Genomic DNA, 18,793 nt, shown 5'->3' with positions numbered 1-18,793 from the left:
AGAGAAACATCGATCACCTGCCTCCTCCACACTCACCACTGGGTAGGTGCCTGCAACCAAGGTACATGCCTTTGACTGGAATTAAACCCGGGACCCTTGAGTCTGCAGGCTGACGCTCTATCCATTGAGCCAAACCGGTTAGGGTAGTGGTCGGCAAACTGCGGCTCGCGAGCCACATGCGGCTCTTTGGCCCCTTGAGTGGGCTCTTCCACAAAATACCACGGGCGGGCGCGCATGTACAGTGCGATTGAAACTTCGTGGCCCATGCGCAGAAGTCGGTATTTTGTGGAAGAGCCGCACTCTGAAGTATGGTAGCAATCATCTCAGGTAGAAACCATAGTTTAACTTTAACCCTGCTGTTTGGCTTCTGTACCTAATTGCTTTGTTTAACAATAGAAAGGTTATTTTGATTTTCTGAATTATATAAATCATCCCAATCGATTAAATACCCTATTGATTGTAATGTGAAATCCCATTTGTTGTGGTCATACTGGTCTTAGGAAGCACATTTTCCTTTACCTGGGAAGGACAGCACAGTTATCCCAAGGTCAGAGGGCTCCAGTTAACGAGTCTCTGTTGACTCAGTGTTCCGGAGACCCAAAACTGTAATTTAGATAACATGCTTAAGTCTGACCAGGTTCCTCATTCCAGACCTGAGGGCTCTAGATAATGTGTTTCTGTCAATTCAGTGTTCCGGAGACCCAAAACTGTAATTTAGATAACATGCTGCTTCTGCTTCTGTAAACTGCTTTTTTTTTGCAAACCAGGTTCCTCATTCCAAACCTTGGGATGTAATCAATACCTTTGTGATCTTTGCCTATATAAGTCTGGTTTTGCGGTCATTTTATTACTATGAGATTTGGGGAATGGCCCCTCATAGTCCTGGATTGCAATAAATGTGACTCTTGAATTTGACTTCTTGAGGCGTCCTTCTATGATTCGCGGGGTACATTACAACAACTCAAGGGGCCAAAGACCTGCATGTGGCTCGCGAGCCGCAGTTTGCCGACCACTGGGTTAGGGCAATAAAGTGAATGCTTAACATTAGAACACGAGAGAAGGGGGAAACGGCTGTCCTGATCATTTCTTGCTGGTTTCATCCCCAGCAACCCAGGCATGGCGGGACCTGCACCCGGCGAGCTCCTGGAGATGACACACCGCAACATTGTTGTTACAGGGCTAACACAACATTTCGTCCTTGCAGGCTAGAGGACAAACGAAGCAACTGAAAACTTTCCACCAATTTGCTCTGCGCGCCCAGTTGTGCGGCCCGCAACCCTGGTATCTGCTGCCCTCGTGCGGCCGCGCCGTGGTCCTGCACCTGAGCGCTTTGGGGAAGCTTCCGAGGCGGGCTTCTTGCCTTGACTCTCGCCGCCATTGGTCCTGGCAGCGGAGGACAGCCTCGGATTCAGGGCAGGGGCCGGGAATGGTGCCCCCTGACGTCGTGCAAGGCGATGTTCATTGATAACTGGGTTATCTCCCCTGGTTCTCTGTTACCCTGCACGGTGAGGTCAGGGCCAGGAGGGCAGGTATTGCCCAAGGCGACACACAGCGCCATAGAGCCGGGCGGCCTTGAACCTCGGTGTTGAGTAGGAAAGAGAAGGGGGCGGGGGCTCCTTGCTGAGGGATTCAAGTTTGAGGGCTCCTCTGCAGCAGCTGCTGGAGCGCAGGCTGAGCCTTGGCCCTGGCATCCTAATGGGACTTGAGAGATACTCCGAGGGCCCCCCTGAGGGCAGTGGGCAGGATGAGGTCTCTTCAGCGCCAGCTGCTGCCTGGGCCACGTGGTCCAGGAAGTTTGGTCAATATGAGGTTGAGGGCCATCAACTCAGGGACAAGTTTTGGGTATGTGATGCCGGTGATGGTGGGGAGGAAGCCGAAGAGGTGGTGGGGGTGGGGGGGGGGTGGTGGGAAATGAGTTCCAAGTCTTAGTTTCAGCCCTCACCATCTGACTCCCAGCAATTCTCAGATCTTCCCCAAACTCACTTCAACTCCACCCCCCCACCCCCTCCGCCACCTCGGTGGGCAGCAGCACCACCCACCCTCTGCCCTCTGCCCAAGCCTTCTGAGGGGGATCCTGAGCCCTGCCTCAATTTACCCCTCTTCCTATTCAGTCCTCTGGTTGGGAGACAAAATTTCCATAGGTCACTTGTGTTTCTGCAAAGGAATTGATTTCTCTTTGTTCTGAAGGATCTTTTCCAGAATGTTTGTGTATCAAGCAACCTTGGAAGACTAGTATATATGTAATGCCTCCTTCTGGAGCGAAGCACAGGCATGATCCAGCATGAGGACGACAATGTGTCTCTCAGGAGCAAGGAGCAGGCTTGATTTCTGCCTGTTATGAAAGACTTGGGCCCCTGAGCTCAGGGTTCTCTTCTGTAATATGCCTACAGGGTGTTCAGGTGTCACCTGGCTCTGATCACGTCACCCTGCGGGGCTTGGGACTCAAAGAGCCAATGCAAAATACTTATACTCTAGTTTACTGCTGGTGCTGTAATAAATGGTCCCTCTCTGACCCCGGAGCCCTGTGCCCTCTCCTAGCATCCAGGAGTCTCTGGCAGGCTGACCGGTGAGTTTGCAAGCAGGGTCCAATCTTGGACCTTTCCCCATCCTCAACAGCTTCCATCCTCGTCAGTTCCACCTTCCACGCATTTCTGTCCACTTCTTTCCATTCTCAGCGCCATAGCCCCGGTCCAGGCTCCCACCATCTCATGCCTGGAGGGTTTATTGTTGTGGGTTCCTAGTGGACCCCCTGACCCTCCTGCCTCCCAGTCTAGCCTCCTCATGCAGCCAGAGGGACTGTCTAAAGCCCACAGTGACCTCCAGTTGCCTTGCTGCTTCAACTCTCCCATGGCTCCTGTCACTTAATAAGAGATTCCCTGACCCATGTGGCCCCTGCTGACCTCTCCACCTACGCTGTGCTCCTCTCAACGTCCCACTTCATGCTCGGGTAACACTGAACTGTTTAAATCAAGCTGTTCCCTCTGCATGGACTGTCCTTCACACTCTCTTCTCTGGGAAACTCCTACCCATCCTTCAAAACTTAGCTCACAGAGTCCTTTCTGAAGCCCGATGACTTCTCAGAGCCACAGTGTTGGAGACAGAGAGGGTGCAGGGAGGGGTTCAAAGACAGAGGACAGAATGGAAGGACTTTGAATCCTCCACCTTCCAGGCTGCAGCTCTTGCTCAGGAAAGGAAACCAGTGGGTACACAGGGCCACCCTGGACAAAGGTCATGGCTGCCGTTCCAGGGACTCATTCTGGCAGGCTGCCATGGACAGGTGGGTAGGTGGTGCCCTGCACGAGGGTGCCAGGCCAAGGGAATGGTGAGGACTGAAGTCATGCTGTGTGCAAGGGCCGGTGGCTGGCATCCTTCCAGCATGGAGGGGCCTCTCCCCACAGAGCCCGGCACTCGCAGTGGCCTGTGCACCAGGGAGCGTGCACCAGAGAGCTGCTTTGAGAAATTTCTACAAGATGTGAGCGCCTCATGCCCCAGCCCCTGGGGCCACCTGCTGAGGAAAGCAATGTGAGAAAGCTATGCTCCAGGTTCCGGATTCTCCCAGAATTCTAAGTATTCTCATTAATGGCTCCAGCAATTCCTCCAGCATTCTTGTGGCAGCTCAGCTTGTGGCCTCCTGTCGCCTCTTGTGGCCCCGAGGGGCTGGCTCAGCAGATTTGCCCTCTTTCCCCAGGACATGTCCCTTTCCAGGACAGGCCGAGGCACGTTTTCTCCTCCTTGCTCTCCTCTGCTGGTACCTAGTCCCAGAACCACTGAAACCGAGGGTCCTTATGACTTTGATGAACTAGTTATAAACCCTGGCTCTAGAAATCCTCTCTCTCTCTCTCTGCCTTCCCTCTCCCCCTCCCTATAATCAGCAATCCCTGAGGCAGCAGGACCTAACGAATGGTCACAGGGTTCTGACCACTGGCAGGCAAAAGGTAACACTTTGACCTACGTTATGTTTTAGTTCCAGCCTTAAGGTGGCCTGCTCTCCTGGCTACTTTTGCATGAAACCAGACAAAGGGGTGCGGGGAAAGGCCTAGAGCTGCCCTCCAGACCTGGAGAGATGAGTTATTACCCTCCGCTCACGCCTAACCCATCAGCTCCCAGCAGCACCCCCACCCCTCACCCAGGTGGCTGTGATTTCTGCCCTGTATTATCCGTAACTGCGTGCCAGCGGGAGGTTCAGCTTCCCGTTCTCCTGGGTGGCTCCATTCGTAATCAAATAGCCGCTGTTTCTCCCCTGCAGCTCTCGGTGTTTAGTGTTTGGCTCTGCTAGTGCGGTAGACAAGTCTTTCTGTTCTGTGCCTAAGGTCCGAGAATAAAGGTCACAACCTCATCCCTCTGCGTTGTGACTGGGGACCAACCTTTAGTAAAATGCAAGAATGAGTGGGTGTGGGGGCTTAGGAAGGCCCTTCCAGGTTGGGCAGCTGAGCATCAACTCCCTCTGCCTCCCTACATCCTGTCACCGGTGGCCCTGGGGTAAAGCTTTCTATTTCCCGGCCTTGGATACTTGGGGAGTTGGAAGAATGTGGGGAGGCGCAGCCTGTTTCTGTCCGCCCCGCCTGCCCGGCTGCCTGCTGCAGGCCCTGAGGCCCTGCGTGCCGGGCTGGGGATTTGGGGAGTTGATGTCCCTAGAGGCACAACTAGGAAGTGAACAGGACAAATGCCCCGTCTTGGTGCAGTGAAGGGGGAGGGAAGCAGGTAATTCTCTTGTGGCAACTGGGTCCCCATGGCAACCTGGCCCCCACCCTGTGGTGTCTGTGAGGTCACCTGCTTCTCCCAGCTGGAGGAGGGGCAGGGGGCCAGACGTGGAGGCCGTCCCTCCCTCCAGATCCAGCCTGATGGGGATTCTGCTGCTGGTGGTGAAGCTCTCAGTGTTGGTAAGTGGGGGTCTGGGGTAAAGGGGGGCGGAAACCACACACCTGGCTCTTCACAGCTACCTAGGAGCTGCTGGACCCGTCCTGGTGAGAGGCAGGTGACCGACCCGTCCTGAGCAGTGGAGCTGGGTGACTGCCTGCCTCCTGGGTAACCTCACAGCTCCCAGAAGCCCCACCCCAAGGCACAGTGCCGGCATTTTCTCTAGAGAATCACTCCTGTGGAATAAGCATTGCCTTTCCCATCCATTTAAAATATGCCTCTATATATTTATTGATTTCAGAGAGGAAGGGAGAGGGAGAGAGAGAGATAGAAACATCAGTGATGAGAGAATCATTGATTGGCTGCCTCCCGCATGCCCCACACTGGGGACTGAGCCCACGATCAGGGCATGTGCCCTGACCTGGAATTGAACTGTGACCTCAGCTTAACCACTGAGCCACGTCGGCCAGGCCCCATTCATTGTTTTAAGACATGCAAATGCTGATGACTGGGGCCACATCTCTGAATTCTAGCTGCGCAGTGGGCTGAGTTATCAGAAAAGGGTCCCCTGGGCCTGCTGCGGCGGCACAGAAAGGGGAGACGACACGGTGTAGTAGAAAGAGACAGACAATTGGATTTGAATCTTGGCTGCTCCACTATTTAGCTGTGTGACTTTGGGAAAATTATTCTACCTCTCTGAACCTCCATTTTCTCTCCGATAACTGACCTTTTAGGGCCATGTGGGATATAATAGGCTGCTCTCCTCCCTGGTTTCAACACTATCAGCTGGTGAGGGTGAGGGCAGCTGTCATTTCCTACCTCCATCCTAATTCCTCCTCTAGTTGGACCCCTGTGTTCCCTTCCTTTCTCAGCACAGCTCCATCCCCTCAGCTCTGCCGATCCCCCCATATGGGGGGGGGGGGCATACAGCCAACCCCAGATTGCTGCCTCTCACCCCGTCCCTGCGGGCTCCAGATGGTCCTGTGGACAAGGACACACGGGGTCCAGACTGGTGGGTTGGTGGTACTCAGGGACTGGGGGCTTCAGGGCTCTGAGGAGGGGCTTCTCAGCTCCAAGACTCACGTGAAACTTTCTCATTTACGGACTCTTTCCCCGTCCAACCCCACTCTTCCTCCCAAGGATGGGAGACATCATATCCACCCTGTCACCCAGGACAGAAATATGGACATCATCTTAGGTCCCTCCCTCTCCTTCACCCCTCTCAGTAGGCCAGTCATTAATTCCGTCCCTGTCCCCATGCCTCACACCTCTCTACCCCTAATGGCACTGCCCATTGCTACCAGCTGTCCTCATGACACCAAGAAGCAACAGATGTGCAGAAAAGCCCAGATGCTTGGGAGAAGAAACTGACCTGGATTCAAATCCTACAGGATTAGAGGGCTGAGGGGGATGGTCACTCCTATATCATCGACATTATCATTACCATCATCACCAGTCAATCTCCTTCAGTCTGGAGTTTTATAAATAACTAGAGGCCCGGTGCATGAAAGTCATGCACTTGGGGGTCCTGCAGCCCGGCCTGCACCCTCTCGCAGTCCGCAGTCGGACACCCTTAGTGCTGCTGTGGAGGCAGGAGAGGCTCCCACCACTGCCGCTGCGCTCGCCAGCCATGAGCCCAGCTTCTGGCTGAGTGGCACTCCCCCTGTGGGTGTGCACTGACCACCAGGGGGCAGCTCCTGCATTGAGCGTCTGCCCCCTGGTGGTCAGTGTGCATCATAGCAACCCGTCATTGTTCAGTCAATTTGCATATTAGCCTTTTATTATATAGGACTAGAGGCCTGGTGCACAAAAATTTGTGCACTGGGGGGCGGGGGGGTTGTCCCTCAGCCCGGCCTGTGCCCTCTCGCAGTCTGGGACCCCTCGGGAGATAACAACCTGCTGGCTTAGGCCTGCTCCCGGGTGGCAGAGGGCAGGCCCAATCCCTAGGTGCAGCCCCTGGTCGGGCTCAGAGCAGGGCCGATTGGGGAGTTGGGGCGCCGTCCCCTGTCATGCACAGAGCAGGGCAGATCAGGGGGTTGGGGCTCCGTACCCTTTCACACACAGAGCAGGGCCCATCAGGGGGGTTGGGGCTCCATACCCTGTCACACACAGAGCAGGGCCAATCAGGGGGTTGGGGCACTCCCCCTGTCACACTCAGGGCAGGGCCCATGGGGAGGTTGCGGCTCCACCCTGTCACACACAGAGCAGGGCCCATGGAGGGGTTGGGGCACCGCACCCTGTCACACACAGAGCAGGGCTGATCAGGGGGTTGGGGAGCTCCCCCCATCAGGCACAGAGCAGGGAGGATAGGGAGGTTGTGGCCCCGCTCCCTGTCACACACAGAGCCGCAGGGCGATCAGGGGGTTTGGGTGCTACCCCAGTCACGCTGCTCCAGGGGCCAGGAGGCCTCGCGGCTCCGCTTGACACAGGGGCAGTGAGGCCTCGCGGCTCTGCTGATCCCGGTGCTGGGAGGCATATTACCCTTTTACTATATAGGATAGAGGCCTGGTGCACGGGTGGGGGCCGGCTGGTTTGCCCTGAAGGGTGTCCCGGATCAGGGTGGGGGTCCCACTTGGGTGCCTGGCCAGCCTGGATGAGGGGATGATGGCTGTTTGCAGCTGGTCACACACCCTTCAGGGTGGGGGTCCCCACTGGGGTGCCTGGCCAGTCTGGGTGAGGAGCTGAGGGCTGTTTTCAGGCTGGCGGGTGACTGAAGCTCCCAACCTCTCCTTTTTTTCTTTCTTTTTTTCCCTGGAATTTATTTACCTTCTATGGCTGTCACTGGAACTGAGAGCCGGCTTTAGCCCTGAGGCTCGGCTCCAGCTCTGAGGCCTCGGCTGCTGAAAGCAGGTATCTGGGTTTGTTTGGGTTCTATAATTGAAACACTGTTGCAACTCCAGCTTGGCCGGCTGGCTGAAAGCATGGGGTTTGTTTAGCTTCTAAAATTGCAACATTGTTTCTTAGAGTGCAGCTCAGAGCCCAGCAGCGGCAGGCGGGGAACCTTGGCTTCCTCCTTCACTGAAGCAAGCAAGCCTCCTGTTCGCTTCAGCTGCCTGGCTGCCGGCCACCATCTTGGTTGGCAGTTAATTTGCATATCGCCCTGATTAGCCAATGGGAAGTGTGTCGGAGGTATGGTTAATTATCATGTTTGTCTATTATTAGATAGGATTATTTAAATCCATAAGAGAGAAAACCACATGTAATATGAGACACTTTCTAAGAGACGTTACCTCCACTCCTGAGAATGGAGTCCTTAGAACTGAACAGATAAAGATCACTCTTATATGTGGTGTATCTGAGGGCTCGAGAGGAGGAGGGCCTGGCTCAAGGTGATTTGGCAGCCCCAACCCCTACAATAAAACTTGGGTAGGGTTCTTGCCCCCAGTGAGTGACAATGGGTGACGGTTGTCTCCACTTTTCCTGTAGCTGGTACAGAACCGGGTCCACCTCTACAATGTTCTGCTCCTTAAGATCATCCTCTTCAACCACTGGGTGTCAGGGCTGCTCCAGCAGGCCCAGGGGTCCTGCAGCCAGCAGGCCCACCCACTGCCTCAGCTCACAGCCTGCGCCGTAGGCTCAGTCCTACGGGCTGGGCTGGCACTGATGGAGGTCCCTGTGTGGCTGGTTCTGAGGGTGCCCAGGTTAGTGTGGGCAGGCATGCTGGGCTGTGCCCAGGCCCTGGGCCTGGACCCGAAGCAGCCAGGTGCCTGGGAGCAGCTGGGTCTATCTGCGGCCACCTGGATGGACCTACTTCTGTCGTGTCTGCACAGCCTGATGCTGGCGGCCTTGCTGCTGCTGCTGCTCACCTGCAGGCTGCTGTGGAAGGCCCACCGCTGCAGCCTGGGCTGGCTGCCCAGCCAGGTGGGTGGCAGGGTGCAGGCCAGGCTGCTGAGGGCAGGCCTGGGGGGCTGGGCATGAGCAGGGCTGGGCTAGAGGGCTAGCAGGCGGGCAGTGCAGCCCTGTGAGCTCGTGGTGGCCACCTGCCCATCCTCTTTGTCCCTCTAGGTTCTGTTGGAGAACCAGGTGGTGCTGGGGCTACTGGCCTTGATGAAGCGTCTGTACTGGTGGGTGGAGAGCACGCTAGTGGTTACCTCCTGGCACCTGGCCTATCTCGTCACTTGGACCACCTGCCTTGCTTCCCACCTGCTGCAGGCTGCCTTCGAGCACACAGCCCAGTTGGCCCAGGCCCAGGCCCAGGAGGCTGAGCCCCAGGAAGCTGAGTCTCTATTCGAGTCCCCATTCTTTGAGTCTCTGGTTCTCAAGGCTGGGCCAGTCCTGCCAGAGCTTGAAACCCTTGGAGAATAAATGTGTGTTCATCTGCCTCTCCTGGTCCTCTCTGGTCTAGGGTCTCACTGGGCTGGAGGGATGTGTGTGCACCTGTGTGTGTGAGCATGTATATGTATGCATGTGTGTGCCTGCACGTGTGCTCTAGGGCTGCCTCTGGGAAGGAAATCACATTCTGTGAGCACCTCACACATGCCAGACAACCACCTCAGACACTTCACACACGTAATTTTGTTTAAATCTCATAGTAGCCCAGGCATCAGGTTTGGTTAGCGCCATTTTCCAGATAAGAAAACTGAGCCTCAGAAGGTTGAACAATTCCAAGGGCCCAGAGCAAATTAGAGGAAAAGCCAGCACTGAACCCTGGATTTTTTGTTTCCCAGAACCCCTAACTTTCTCCAGGTCCTGTCCCTGGTTCTCAGGATTGCTAGTATCTGGGGCTTTCGAGGAGACGGGTAGTTAGAGACTCTGGCCTTTGGGGGGTGCCAGGGCCTCACATTTCAGAGATTTAGAAAATTCCTTTGAGAAGTAGTTACTCCTGAGTCAGTCTGTAGCTAACCCATCCATTCATTTACACACTTAGCCAATCAATTTCCCACTCACCCACCCACCCATCCACCCACCCAATGCACCCACCCACCCATCCATCCATATATCCACCCACCCAATCAACCATCCATCCATCCATCCATCCATCCATCCATCCATCCATCCATCCTCAGCTTATCACCCTCCCACCTACCCATTCATTCACCTACTCACCCACAAATCCATCAACAGATCTATTCATCCATCCACCCATCCATCCATCCTTCAGCCTGTCTACCCATCCGCACACTCACAAATCCATTCACAGATCCATATACCCATTCTCTGCTGGAAGAGGGAAACATCATTATCTCAGCACTCGCCCCTAGCTGCCCAGTTCTGCCGAGGGAGGCTCATATAGCTAGGAGAGCTCAGGCTGCAGTGGATCAAATCCCCCAGACACCACTTAGGTGAGTGATACTGTGAAATGGGGGGGTGGGAAGGGATTTCTTGAGAATTAGCCATCACCCTCCACTCACTCCCAAACCTGAGGGTGGTGTGAGTGCGGGAAGATGTTCCAAAGAGCTCTGCCCTGCTTTTCCTTCTCCCTGCTGGTTCCCAGGGAAGTTAGGGCCGGATTTCTGCCCCGTCTCCCATATGGAGGTGCAGATGGCTCAGGGTGGGTGTGCAGTGAATTTCTATGCCCTTCCTCCAAGTCCGAGGAGCAGTCCCAGCCTGTGCTTGTGGGGAGACTTGTGAAGGGCTCCCGTCTGGCCAATGAGGCAGAACACCTGCTGGGGAGGGCTCTCCACGGCCCTGGTGAAGGAGTAGACGCTACTGGAATTCAAGAACACACACGCAGCTCACAGGCAAGCTGGGTGCAGAAGTGTGCGGCCTGGGGGGTGGGGAGAAAGCCCCAGAGCATCATGGGGAGCTGGATGGGCCTTGCCCTGCCAGGGACCAAGCTGGTGCTTGACAAGGCTGGGCCTGCAGGGCCTGAGGGAGGGAGGGAAGGAGGGAGGGGCAGGTGGAGAAAGGCCTCAAAGGGGGGCGGGGGGGGGGGTGCATGGGGAGAAAGGACCGGAGGCAGGATGAGCTGGAGGATGGGCTGGAGGCCAGGACCAGCTCGAGGTTCTGGGCCGTGCCTGTGATACTGCTATCTTTTACTTCTACTAAATTAAAAAGAAAAAATTACCAAAAATACAGAGATGTTAAGGTAAAAATGTTTCCTTATTCTCTGGTTCTAAGCTTGAGGAAAACATGGTCCGCTGTGTCCTGCATGTCTTTCCAGGCTGGGTTCTGGGACACAGGCTGACACCTGAGTCTGCCCTGGGCAGTGTGCAGGCTGGAGAGCTGGGGAAGCACTGGGCAGGAGAGGCGAGTGAGAGGACGCGGCCCTTCCCAAGCTGAGCCAGAGGCCGGAGGAGAAGGCCTGGGGCAGGTGCTCGGGCTCCATGGCTCTGCCCCGTCTCTGTGACCTTAGCTAAGGCTCTAACCCCTCCGGCCCTCAGTTTCCATGTCTGTGCAGTGTGGGGTGACCAGGTGATCTCTGATGAGACAGTCAGCATTTGAGAGACCTCAATGTCCTGAACACCCCAGCTAGGAGTTGGTGCGGGGCTGGGGAGGCACCAGGCTTGCGTGTGCAGATCTGTGGGCAGGGCCCTTATAGGAGCTGAGATCTGGTTCCATAAGACCTAGGCGTCTAGGCCCTGAGTGTAAGTCCTCCCAGGCCTCCCAAGGACCCTGGAGTCCTGGGGCTGGGGCTGGGGAGGGAGGGAGGGACGGGAGAGAATCTGCCCCTTGCACACACTGGGCAGATCAGAGGCTTTGGGATCAGAAAGCCTCAGGGTTTGAATCCTGGACCCACAACCTCCTGGCTGTGTGACCTGGGGCTGGTTTCCTAACCCTGTGAGCCTCAGTTCCCCCACCTGTGAACAGGCACACGCAGAGCACCTGGGGCCTCCCAGGGCTGTTGCCTTGCCTGTGCATGAGCAGCACCTGCTCCAGGCCTGGTGCGGGAGGTGCTGGGAGCCCCTGGGATCCCCTGGGATCCCAGCCCCCGCTCCTGGGCCTGCCACCTCCCCAGGGGCTACAGGGACCCCGTTCTGAGGTCAAGGGTGAGGGCAGTCAGTCTGTCTGTCCCAGGCCTTTGAGTGTGAAGGGGCCCTGGACTGCGGGGGGGAGGTGAGGGGACGGGGGCAGGGTGGGGGGAACTGGCTGGAGGGCTGGCCAGCAGCTCCACGCAATCTGTCTGCTATGCAGCCGGGGCCTGGCCTGTATTTATTTATGCTGAGCGTGTATTTATATCAGCCCCTTTCTCATTAATAGGGCAGGAAATGGCTGGAATTGTTACATACCTGGCGGCCTAGGGGTCCTGCTGGGCCAAGACACACAGGGCCCTGGCCGCCCTTCGATGACTGCTAGGGGCCCCCTCCTCAGTCCCAGGCTTAGTCCCTGGCCTTTCACTGACCTCCCTTGCATTGAGCCCCTCTCTACACTTCTGAGCTCCCATTCAAGCCCGGAGCCCACAGCCCTGAGAGAGGGGCTCCTTCTCCCTATTCCCCGGCTCCTGGCCCATCCCGACCCCAGAGGAGGGGCAGTGTTAGGGGCTGTCACTGTGCAGCTTGCAGGATGGGGGCTGCTGGGCAAACCCTGGGCAGGCAGTGAGAGGACGGGGTGAGGAACCAGAGTCCTGGACTTGGGATGGAGCCCTGGGTGGGGCTGTGGGCAGGAGTGAAAGTGGGGGGACATGCGAGGGCCCTCCTGAAGCTGAGGGATGGTCCCCAGGACTCTGCTCCCCACCAAGCCAAGCCACATGCAGGCTTCGACAGAACCTGCAGCTTCCTCCCCAGGGGACCCCAGTCCATGGAGGTGGTCTCTGTGTTTACCACCCACCAGGGGCCTGACGGGGTCAGGGCTCATCCTATCTTGCCTTCCTGGCCATCGTGGCTAAATGAGGTTCCTTGCTCGGGGCCCAGCAGCCCCCTCTCCAAGCCCTCATCCTGCACTCAGACCCAAGCCAGCATCTCTCTCCAGGCTCCAGCTCTTGGGCGCGGGCCCCAGGTGGGGCTGCCAGAGCTGAGAGGCGCGGCCCCCTCCCCAGAGCACTCGCCTGACATAACCTATTAGTGCTCCGCGCCTCAGCCTGCTCCCCGGCCAGCCTCCCCGCCCAGGCCAGACTGTGCTGGTCCTGCTGTCCTTTCCTGGGCTGCTCTGCCAGGACAAGGTTAGGAGGCGGCTGCGGGAGCCCAACCACCCCGCGGGGTAACTATGCCTGTTCACCCCTGCCCTAAGTTGGGGTCCAGGGGCTGCTCTCCACCCAGAGCCCTCGTTTGGCGGGGCCTCCTGGTAGCTGCCTCGTGGTTGCAGGAGCCTGACCTCCAACCTCTGCCCAACGCAGCTACCATGTCCTCCTGACTGGAGCCAGAGCTGGAGCCACTGCGTAGACATGGGGACTGAAGTTGGAGGATAAGGAGCTTTCCCTTTGCCCTCATCCCTGATCTCTCACGATCGATACTTCTAGGGTCTGGTGGAAGGGGGTGGGGAGGGGCAGGAGGTGGTGATATTGAGGAGGGGGCTGCTGGGAGATTGCCAGTTCCCTGGGCGGGAGGCCCCCTGGGTGGTGAGAGGCCCCCGGGTGCGGTCTCGGGACTCAATGCAGGGGTCTCTGGGTTTCTCCATCTGTCCCATCATGCGGGGCAGATAAGCTCTATGCGGACAGGAGGGCCAGGCCCCGGGCAGGGCACCTCCTCTGTGTTCCTTATAAATGCTTTTTCCAGTCACCACATTGAGCCACCAGCCAGCAGAGCCCCCAGACCAAGCCCAGGCCAGGGGCAGGTCCCTAGTTGCTCCTCTAGCCCTGCCTGGCCATGCCTGGCCTGGCTGGGTGGCCTTGGACAGGCTGGCTCATCTGGGAGCTGCCCAGCAATGAGTTGGGGACACCCCATGCCACACAGGAGCTGTGGGAAACGGATGTGGCAGGTAAGGGTGCCCAGTGAGTGGGAATGCCTCTGACCACCTCAGCTAGGCAGCTGAGTGCCTGGGGTCGGGGGTCAGCGGCCAGCCTAGCTGGGCTCCTGCCCCTCCACTTCCCAAGTGGAGAAGCACTGTCCAGATTAGGGTGATGACAGGGCAAGGCTGCATCCTCCGAGATTCTCCTGGGGTTGCCCCCATCCCTCAGACCCTGCCTTGAAGATCAGGGTAGTGCCCCCTCCACTGCTCAGCCAAGGATGTCCAGGTGCCTAATGGTGTGGGGCTGAGAGCATGTGTGGGGATGGGGAGAGGCAGGCATCTGCCCATAAGTGTCCCCCATAAGCTGCCTGTGGTTAAAGGGACCTCAGACTCCTTGTTTCTGTTGGGCTCCTGTCTGTCCCTGGCTGTGCGACCCTGGGCAGGTCCCTGAGTTCAAGCAATGGAGCATAAGCCTTTGGGCTCTGCGATTCCTGAGCCTGAGTTTTTGGGAACCCCGAATCCCTCTTGGCCCTGGGGCCTGTGGGCTGGGGTTGAGGTGCTGGAAAGGACGTGAGTGGGGAGACCCCTTGGCCCAGCCCCCAAGGCCTCAGGCTTCCTGGGCCCAGGCGCTGCAGCTGAGCCTGCAGCCACTCCTGCTCAGACTGCACACATCTGGAGCTGTGTCCCTCCCCCACTCGGGCCCACATCTGGAGCCCAAAGCCGGCTAGCCGACTAAACAGAGAGCATCTGGGCCCCAAAGAGCCTGCTCCCAGGTTAATGAGACCCATCTGGGCCCCTGGCTGCTGCTCCGACTGTCTCCACAGAGGAATGCTGGCTGCACATCTGGATGGCTGGAGCCCTGTGGCCGCCCTGCCTCACCCCCTGCCTGGCTGGGTATGGAGTCAATGCTGCCTGGGGTTCCTGCCCTGAGGAGGGGTTCTGTGTGCAGAGGGTCCACTCTTCCTTTCTGGATGACACAGCTCATAGGGATTCTCTTGCGGGCTGCCTTGGGAATAGCTTAGTTTTGACATAATGCAGACACATGTCCCCTGCCAGGAGTGGTGACAGCTGCCACTCTGCACCAACTCACCCCGCAGTCCCTTGGCATTGCTTAAAAGAGCCTCCGGGGGCCCTCAGTGTTGTCCGCCCCCCGCCCCCCTCCTGACATGCCTAGGGTTCTGTAGGGTATGCCACCAGCTATGGGTGGCTCACCGGGCCCCTGACACAAAGCCCTCCACACAAGGTGCTCAGCTGTCGTCGTCCTTCTCCCTCCTTCTCTACCAATATCTGTGTTGAGAAGGATGGGGGCCAGCTATCTCCCCTGACGCCCCAGACTTAGGGAACCTAGAAAAGCAAGATGCCCAGTGGAACCGGGGCTGATGTGCGGGAAAGGCCACCGTAGGCAGCGGACTGGGGCAGATACACACCATGGGCAGCCAAGGGAGAAGGCTGGTCTGGGTTGGAGGAAACTTTTGAGCTGAGAGAACTGCCCAGTGGTGTCCTGGACTGATTCCTCCCCAGTGGGGTTATAGCTCCCCTTGCGATCTCCCTGGGGACATAGGACCCTAATGAGTGAGGCCTGTGAGAGCCTACGTCACCGTCATTGTGGTAGTGAGCTCTCCGTCATGGGGTGGGGGTGAATCCAAGCGGCTTACCAGCAGGAAGACAGCAGAGGCGTCTCACAAGAAGCCAAAGGCTGGGTTAGACAACCTCCCAGCACTGTGCTCAAGCCCCATAATGCCAAGATTCAAGGATTCGGAGATGCTGCCTTCTCAGACCCCGAGCCTCCTGTGACCGAAGGCACAAAGAGCTGTGGGGCGGAGGCCAGATGTTTGGCACGCGGGGCGGTGAAGGGAGCAGAGGGAGACGTGCACTGGGAAGGCAGAGAAGGGCCAGCCGCCGGTGGCCTGGGCTGAGGGGCCTGCTGCCTCCCTGCCCAGAAGGGTTTCAGCTCTGGGGCTGGCCCAGCCTCCAAGGCCTGGAGTGAGAGCACAGAGCCCGCTGCTCTGCGTCCTGCGGTCAGGCTTTATCAGAGCATCACTGGCCCCGACTGAAAGGAATCCTTTATTGCTGTAGCCTCCAGCCCCGAGTCCCTGGACCAACAGGCGCTTTAAACCACAGAGTTTCCTATCTCCTCCTGCACCTCCTTGCCCACGGAAAATATGAGTCAACAAACACACAAGACGGAGACACACATAAGAAATAGCGAGGGCTCGCATTCACCGAGTGTTCACTATGGGGCAGATGCTTTCTGAGGGCTCTGCTTGTATTAACTCCGTCCAGCCTCCCTGCTGTTACCACAAACCCATTTTACAGATGGGGAACCTGAGGCTCGAGGTCCGCCCAGGCCTTGGGTGGCAGAGCTGGAGTTCAGTCTGCCTCCAAAGTCCGTGTCCTGAACCATTGCTCCTCATTGCTCTTTGCAAGCAGGGTGCACGGGGAGACGGCAGAGAGAGAGGCACAGAACGAAGCAGAGAGAAGGATGGGCCTTAGGCCCTGACAGTGATGCTGCTGGCCCAAGCCCAAGAGGAGCAGCAGAACTGGCTGATACAGGGGCCACCTGTTCCGTCCCCCCGGCCTTCCGATGAGGTGTGCAGACATCCAGGGGCAGCCCCCACCTTGTCAAGGGTGCCAATGCCAACGGACAGGCTTTGCATTGTCTGGGTCCCACTGGCCAGAGGCAGAGATGGTTCCGCTGGCTCCCCTGGAAGGCAGGGTCTGGCTGTGGGGGCCTGTGAGGCATCTGCGCTACACTCAGTCTCCTGGGGAAAACCTGGCCCTGAGGTCCGGGCACGGTCTGGAGCGTCACCCAGAGCTTCCAGGCCGAGGGCTGGGGGGCTCCGTGGGTGTGTACGTGTGTGTGTGTGTGTGGGGGGGGGGCTTCCCTCTCCTTCGCTCGCCATCTGACCTGCCTGAGGAGCTCAGCAGCAGAGGAGGAGAGGGCATTCTGGAGCTATTGGCATCGTCTTGGGGCTTTTCTGACGGGTCTTCCTTGTCCCACAGGTACCTTCCCACCACCCAGAGCCCCTGCCCCCCCAACGCAAACAGGGCAGCCACCCTCACGGGGTGCTCCCTTCATCCGGGAACATGGTGAGGACTTCCCCATGATGGCACATCTCACTTAGTCCCACGGCTGTGGCAGGGAGCTGTCCCTGTCATCTCACATTATGAAGAAACTGAGGCTCCGAGAGGATAGGTCAGCTGACACCCCCCCCCCCCCACTGAGCCCCTAATTCCCAACCCTGCCAAGAGGGCTGGGCAGAAACCCCTTATCCCCAGACTCCTGGGATAGGGCCAGGGTTCCCAGAGCCGGGCCTGAGGCTCCCATTCCCTAACTGGCTGGCTTCAGCACTCAGCCGGCCTCGGGGCTGGCCCAGGGCCAAGGGGGAGAACAATGGAGCGAGAGGAGCGGAAACCCTCTCTCAAGTGCGGGAGGGCAGCCAGGCCAGCAGGGGTTTCTAATCAGGCAGGTCCCAGGGTCCTCAGGCCCAGGGGGCAGCATGGGGCAAGGCGAGGTCCGGGCCAGACTTCCTGTGTGCGACTGAGGTACTCGGCCTGACCCTGCATGGGGACACTGAGGCAGGAAGGACAGACACAGGCCCTGTGCTGTGGTCCTAGGGCTCCTGACTCTCCCTGGGGGGCCCCAGCCTGAGCAGAAGGTAGAGGATGGTTCTGGTGAGACCCGGGTTGACTTGACTTTACATTGCGGAGTTTGGGGAGAGTAGGAAGCTGCTGACCCTGCCTCAGACCACAAAGAAAGCCCTTGCTCCCAGGACCCCTCCAGGCGAACTGCCTGCGGCCCTCCTCACCTCTCATGCCCCTCCCACACCCAGTGTTGTCCTTTGATGTCCCTTATGCTGCTAGCATTTGAGTTACAGATGGGGCAGCTATGGCTCAGCCGGGAGCTGGGGGAGAGCCCAGAGCCCTCTGCTGCCACCCAGCCCCAGTGCCCGACCGCCTGCTCTGTGTTCATCCTGGTCCCCAGGCCCGGGTCTCCCTGGCACTCAGTGCTCTGGTCACACCTGGGAGGCTGTGATCTGTCTGCGAGCCTGGGATAGGAGGCTGGGACAGGATGCTGGGATAGGAGGCTGGGACAGGATGCTGGGATAGGAGGCTGGGACAGGATGCTGGGATAGGGCGCTGGGACAGGAGGCTGGGATAGGGCGCTGGGACAGGAGGCTGGGGTAGGGCGCTGGGACAGGAGGCTGGGGTAGGAGGCTGGGATAGGAGGCTGGGACAGGATGCTGGGATAGGGCGCTGGGACAGGATGCTGGGATAGGGCGCTGGGACAGGATGCTGGGATAGGGCGCTGGGACAGGACGCTGGGATAGGAGGCTGGGATAGGAGGCTGGGGTAGGAGGCTGGGACAGGAGGCTGGGGTAGGAGGCTGGGGTATGAGGCTGGGGTAGGAGGCTGGGATAGGAGGCTGGGATAGGAGGCTGGGACAGGAGGCTGGGGTAGGAGGCTGGGGTATGAGGCTGGGGTAGGAGGCTGGGATAGGAGGCTGGGATAGGAGGCTGGGATAGGAGGCTGGGGTAGGAGGCTGGGACAGGAGGCTGGGACAGGAGGCTGGGATAGGAGGCTGGGGTAGGAGGCTGGTTCTCCAAGGGACCATGGAACACCTGCAGCCGCACTTACTCAGGGCCATCACCCGTCACCCACCCCCAGGACGCAGGGTCCAGCCGAGGTTTCCAGATGTGACTCTGGACTGTGAGGTCAGGGCTCCATCGCTGGTCTGAGGATGCTGTGCTGAGAGCTCTGCCCCAGCCCTCACGGGGTGCTGCCATCTTGCTCCCATGCCCACAGCCAGCCCCTGGCCTCACGGCGGGTGCATCTCGTTCCCTCTGGGAGCTGCTGTCCATGGCCCTGCTGCTGGGCCGGCGAGGCCCTCTCAGTGCTCCCTCCCCCTCCCGAACCTGGAGGCCCCAGGAGCAGCGCCCACCACGCACATTTGGAGAAAGATGATTACTCATAGGCGCTCAGGGTGGGCTTCCTAGGTGTGTCCGGGGGCCCAGTCCCCCGTTTCCTTCCTCCGAGTGAAGGATTGGGGCTGAATGGCTGTGATCTCAATCCACAAACACTCTGGGTGCCTCTTTCGCGCTAGGCTTGGCCTGGGAAGCAGAAGTCCTTGCTTGGGGCGACTCCTGGTTCTGCTGTTCACCGGGTGCCTCAG

The 18,793-nt window shown here is 58.3% G+C and overlaps 1 protein-coding gene across 1 annotated transcript; it reads left to right on the top strand.

Annotated features, from left to right (window-relative positions):
- The first annotated feature begins 3,269 nt into the window (after positions 1-3,269).
- Positions 3,270-9,700, top strand: TMEM270 (transmembrane protein 270). The gene is made up of 4 exons (XM_059691962.1): positions 3,270-3,277; positions 4,688-4,880; positions 8,284-8,718; positions 8,863-9,700. Exons 1-4 carry the CDS (start codon positions 3,270-3,272, stop codon positions 9,160-9,162), a joined length of 936 nt encoding a protein of 311 aa, XP_059547945.1. The 3' UTR covers positions 9,163-9,700.
- Positions 9,701-18,793: the final 9,093 nt, after the last annotated feature.

The sequence above is a fragment of the Myotis daubentonii genome, chromosome 4 (assembly GCF_963259705.1).
Source record: "Myotis daubentonii chromosome 4, mMyoDau2.1, whole genome shotgun sequence".
Lineage (NCBI taxonomy): Eukaryota > Metazoa > Chordata > Mammalia > Chiroptera > Vespertilionidae > Myotis > Myotis daubentonii.
Note: the sequence above shows the minus strand (reverse complement) of the source record. Positions and strands in the feature narration are given on the sequence as shown.